A 5,474-nucleotide genomic window follows, 5' to 3' on the forward strand; every position below is an offset into this window, starting at 1 on the left:
CACAGAGTATGATACATTAAAAAAAAGGAAGCTGCTAATTAAAACAACTACAAATTAATTATTCTGGACCAGAGGAATAAACAACGCCTAGTTCCCCACAGGGAAGCAACAGGGTTACAAGACAACCTGAAAGGGCCTTATAGGCAATAGACGGCAGTTCAGTGCTACACATGCAAATAATGCATCTTTGAACAATTAAATTGCGAGAAGCTCGTCTTTACAGCCCGCTTCAGGGACACTCTTTAGTTCAAGCATTTGGACTTCTCCGCAACAGAAGACCCCGCTTTCCTCATACAGGGGTGTCCCTTTAGGAGCCGACTGCCTTAAGGCAAGAGTTTATGGTGCTGCAGGTTAGAAAGGTAAAGCAGCAAAGGTTCTGCTGAGAACTACACGCTGCGTGCTCATCCTTGCTTGCCCTTCCTGTGTTCCCCCAATTTTGAGACAAGTTGGTATGATCTTCTTGGCCCTTAACATTTCCATCTTGCATTCAGGCCAAAACTTAAGATAAGCGATGAAAAAACATGCTAAGAAGTAGGTATTGATAGTAAGAAGAGAATGAAAGCCAGATGAAGTTATTTTACCTATGGTGGAAGACAAGCAAGTAGGTTTATATTCACTTTTGAGAATTATTTTTGTCATGATTTAATAACTTGAGTGTTATTCCTTATAAATAGCGTATTTTCCCTCTTAAGTATTGTAACGGGTCACATACGAGCCTTAATGAAATGAACGAATTATACTATATTTGCACTCTGCCCTCAGACATCTTCTAGTTCATCCTTTAGCATGATCAACCTCATAAGAGCAAGAGGTCTATTGATTTTCATGTAATACAAGAAAATATTACATTTGCTTAATTGTTACACAGTGAGATCATTGAACAAGAAATCAAGTCTCTATTTAATGCTGCAAGCAGCACAGAATTGCAGTAATCAATAGGGTAGTTTGTCAAAGATGTTCTCTAAGGAGACTTGCCCATCACCATATGGACAAGGAGTCGTGTTGCCTGCATTTATTGAAAAACAGGTAAGCAAAGTCAGCAGTACACATTATCAGAAATCAAACAAGCTGCAGTGAGTGGAGGTGCAACTCCAATGAAGAGCTGTATTTATAGTCTGGTAATTAAAAACCATTTTATCAACTCTGCATTGAGACTAAACCTTTACAGCAAGATATTGACCAGATCCGTGGCAATGAATGAGCAGTATTTGACTTTAAACTTATGAGCTGCAGTTATTTAACTTTATCCAATACAGTGAAAATCAGTTCTAGAAAAATGCTTACAGTCATTATTAATGAGGCTTCTTATAATACTGTCTCTCCATCTCTGAGACCCATTTAACTTGTGTCAAGAATATTCTCCAAAATTAAATAGAAGAGTGCAAGCACTTCTCTAATTAAATTGTTATTTAGTGTTGCTTTTAGAAAAAACACTTGTGTTGCTTCATTAAGTGGGAAACAGTTCCATTATCTGGAATTAAGTAAAAAAGTATTTAAATGAAATTATACAGTAGTCATAGCTTGATAATAATTTATTTAGGAATAGCGATTACCCTCCAAAAACAGTACCTATCCATTTTACATTTATCTTCCTACTTATGGAAAACAGAATAATCAACATACATCACCAGGCGTGGGATTTGGAATAGACAGCATTATTTCCTGGCACTAAAACTAAGCGCCAGTAATGTATCCTGTACAGGTGTCTCTGTTGTTTGAACTTACTATCCAATAATTCCGTATTTCCACTATCCAAGTAGTTCCCTAAAAGCTATTTCTTTGCCCAGGTTTCCAACTGAATTTAAGTCATTCCATCATTATATATGCCTGTTACAGCTGTGCTCAGTTATAGCTGGAGAAATCAGTTATTTTGCATCAAAGAAATGAGGGTAGTAGTCTTCTCATTCTCCTGGATTAATTAAAAATACTAGCAATTTGTAAATTAGTACAGGAGACTAAATATTCTATATTACTTAGGTTTTGTTCCTTACCTATAAAGCAAGCAAAGAGAAAAAAAGAAAGCCGACATCTGGCGTTTAAGAATTAGAATAAAAAACAAGCATAAAACATGTTTTAGATATTTTATTTAAACATAATTTGAAGAAATAAGATACAGCCATTTTTAACTTCTTGGGGTGGTATTTTTCCGAAGACTCTTCCAGGTAATTGTGAATAGTCAGTGCCATGGATTCATTCCAGCATGCTTGAGACTATGACAATTAATGCATTATGAAACATCTAGTCAGAGTCTAAACCTAAGCAGCTTTATCTTTTCAGAGACGTTCTGAAAACGTCTAGTGTATTCACAGTTTCCTTGCCCACATGCTACAGTTCAGTTCTCTAAGTTGGTAGATATATCTCTTTAATTTATCACAAGCTTTTTCAGTGGTATTAGTCACTGACTTCCAAAAATTCTAATACCCCTAGAAATATTAATTCTTCTCCCAAGGCTTCTGCTTTTTCAACTTTATTGACCTCTGCAAAAATAAATCTCTTATGACCAAAAAGTCCATGAAGCTTCCTGAAGACGGCATGTTAAGTCAAAGAACGCACGGTAAAAAACAAACAGTTGCCTTCAGTTCTTTTTAGTCAAAGGGAGTAGATATTTGTAGCAGCTGTAACACAGAAACACACCAAGTGACAGGTACTTGAGGGCGTGATTTCAGTACATTGCGCCTTCATCTTCTTTATTTAGAAAATAAATAGTAACTGGGCCATGACTCGTATGAACAGTCTCTGTGACACTGACAAAGAACCAGGAGCCAATTCCATATAGTAAAGTTGGGATGCCTAAGAAAAGACAAAAACACGTTACAAAGATAGCAAGCCAGGAAAATTAAAATCGCCTCATAATAGTAAAGAATAATGACTCCAAACTGAAATTAGAGGAAAAGCATTCCTGTAAAAGCTGCCTTATTACCATTTTGCCTTTACTAAATGCTTACAAGCAGCTCTCAGTACATAATACCCTCCCTGTGTATCAAGTACACAAGACTCAGAGAGCAGCTTAAGAAAAGCAGCAATACACAGGAAATTAAAAGAAAAAGAAAATGGGAGGATAGCAGTATGAAAGAAATGAAACATCGTCACGTATACAGCCTGATTTCTACCGATTAAAGATAAATAATACCTATCTGAACACGAAAACACAAACTCACTGGACATCCACTTAGTTACCAGTTCAGAGTTTGTCTGTGTATCAGAGTAGAGATAGGAAGGAAAACAGGCAGAGACTTCACAGATCAACACGAAGCTGCTCTTGGGAAAATGAGATCAGTAGTCAAGACTACCAACTCCAGCAAAACTAGAATAAGCAGAAAGGTGTATAAAGTGCCATCATTTTTAGCACTGCAGAGTTACCCGTCTAACACAGACAACAATATTTTACTTCATATAGGGGGAAAAAACAGAGATGCATTTAGGCCCTGATTCAGCAAGGTACAGAAACACCGAATTTAGCGTGCTTAAAGTTACCCAAGTGCTTAAGCTAGATTCTCAAAAGAGGGAGATGAACTGACTTTTCAGTCACGCTTGCCAGTCATTTAAATAAGAAACATGTAGGGCAGCTGCAAGAAAAATGGGGAAGATAAAAGGTCTGACTATGCGGAGGGAAAAATAAAATCAGATTTAAAGTTATTATTAAGAAATCAATCTTTGTGATTATATTTTCTCACTATGTCAGTTGGAAAGATCAAAAAATTAAGACTAGCAGACACATTCTGTAAAAAGTCACTGAAGACTTGCAAAGCCAATGAGATATATTTTTTTTTAAATGAAATATGAAAACAAGAAACTGATTAAACTAGTTATGCGACTGATGCCATTTAAGTAAATGTTGTATCCTTATACTAAGTTTTGAATAATAATGTATTTGAAAACTTATCTATATCCATTTTTGTATTAATAAGGTACTGACAGAGCATTATTATTTGTTCATACGCCGCAGCCCTTTGGGCTCACGAGCGGTGCAAGTCCCCCCACTTCATCAGACGCCGCCTGTATCTTGGATGCAAAGAATTAGCCCAGGCACTTTCTAAGAAACAAGCTGTTTTACTTCACCTAGCGCTCGTGTTATTTGCTTAGAGGAGAGAATTTCATCCGCGGCAACAGAACATAGATTTTTAGACGGAAAATGATCCATACCAACTGATGTTAGCCACTTAAGGAACAAGCGCTCGCGCGTTTGCTTTAAGGCGGTTTAATCTTTCACCCTCACAACTGGACGGAGAAACGCGAACTCGGTGAAACCCCGAGGAGTATCGATTTACAGCTCGGCGTTCTCGCAGCCGCTGACAGGACGGGCGCGGTTGGATTATTCGTGTTCCCTCGCTCCGCCCGGTGGCGGAGGACGAGCCGCCTCAGGCGGACTCACCTCAGGGGCGCGGAGCGGAGCCGCCCGCAGCCAGAGCCGCTCGGCAGGTCCCGGTCACAGCCCCCGGCCCGGCTCCAGGGGACGCGGCTCCCGCCAGCCACCGCCTTCACCTCACCCCTTCCCGCCGCCGTCCCTCCTGCGAGGGGAGCAGCCCGCCCGCCTCAAGCGCCCCTCCGCCCGCCTCACAGCCGGCCAGGTAAGCGGAGGAGAGGCCGCCCAGCCGGCGCGGGAGGCGACTCACCGGCGTTGAGGACCTTGAGGGCGGTGAAGGCGGCGTTCTGCAGCGCCAGGTCCTGCGGGGCGGCGCGGGAGCAGTGATACTTGATGAAGGGGAAGCAGCCGGTGCGCAGGATGTGGTAGTTGGCGCCGTTCACCCGCCAGTTGAAGTGGGAGAGGCCGAACTGGTCGTTGCGCACAGCGCTGTACTTGACGCAGTAGGAGGTCCAGTGGGGCAGGCCGCGCTGCCGCAGGTGCTGGCTCAGCACCTCCGAGGCGGCGGGACGAGGCGCCGCCGCCGAGCCCCGCCACAGCAGCAGCCCCACCGCCGCCTCGTGCAGCCGCCTCAGCGCCCGCATCCCGTGGGACACCCCCCCGCCCCAGCACCGGCCGCTCCGGTCCGCCGCGCCTGCGCCGCCTCGGCGCCTGCGCCGGCCGGAGGGCGGGAAGGGGCGGCGGCGGCGAGGTCACCTCGGCGGCGGGACAGGGCTGCGGAGCGGTGGGGCTGGCCCACGGCTGTGGGTGCGAGGGTAGAGCGGGGCAGCACGCTGGGCGCGGCTCCCTGAGGGGAGGGTCCGGGCAGGGGAGGCCGCGCCGGAGCCCTCCGCGCTGAGAGGTGAAGGCGGGCGGCGCCTGAGGCGGCCCCGCGGGGCGAAGAGAGGGTCGTCCTGCCCCGCACAGACCGGACAGTCGTCCCTGCTGGGGGCGGGGGCGAACCTTAATGCTCGTTAGGGAGAGCGAGAATATCGCAAAGAACGGGGCAGTCGCGTTTTTAGAAGTGGTTTTGCCCGCAGCCCGCGCGCTGAGGGGAGCGCCCCGCGCGCCGCTGCCGCCTCTGGCAGCTGCGGCATCGAGCGGGTTCCCGCGCGCGCAGGAATAATTGCGT

At 45.2% G+C, this 5,474-nt stretch overlaps 1 protein-coding gene across 1 annotated transcript; it reads right to left on the reverse strand.

The window, feature by feature from the left end:
• Window positions 1-2,064: 2,064 nt before the first annotated feature.
• Window positions 2,065-5,009, reverse strand: C9H15orf61 (chromosome 9 C15orf61 homolog). The gene is made up of 2 exons (XM_054215454.1): window positions 4,614-5,009; window positions 2,065-2,790 (listed from the first exon to the last, which is right to left on the reverse strand). The coding sequence occupies exons 1-2, from the start codon at window positions 4,945-4,947 to the stop codon at window positions 2,663-2,665; spliced, it is 462 nt and encodes a 153-aa protein (XP_054071429.1). The 5' UTR covers window positions 4,948-5,009; the 3' UTR covers window positions 2,065-2,662.
• Window positions 5,010-5,474: the final 465 nt, after the last annotated feature.

This window comes from Rissa tridactyla, chromosome 9 (genome assembly GCF_028500815.1).
Source record: "Rissa tridactyla isolate bRisTri1 chromosome 9, bRisTri1.patW.cur.20221130, whole genome shotgun sequence".
Classification (NCBI taxonomy): domain Eukaryota; kingdom Metazoa; phylum Chordata; class Aves; order Charadriiformes; family Laridae; genus Rissa; species Rissa tridactyla.

Coding starts and splice junctions, on each gene's coding strand:
- C9H15orf61 (XM_054215454.1), bottom strand. CDS start 4,947: ATGCGGGCGCTGAGGCGGCTGCACGAGGCGGCGGTGGGGCTGCTGCTG. Junction 2,791..4,613: donor CCTCAAGGTCCTCAACGCCG/GTGAGTCGCCTC, acceptor GTCTTTTCTTAG/GCATCCCAACTTTACTATAT.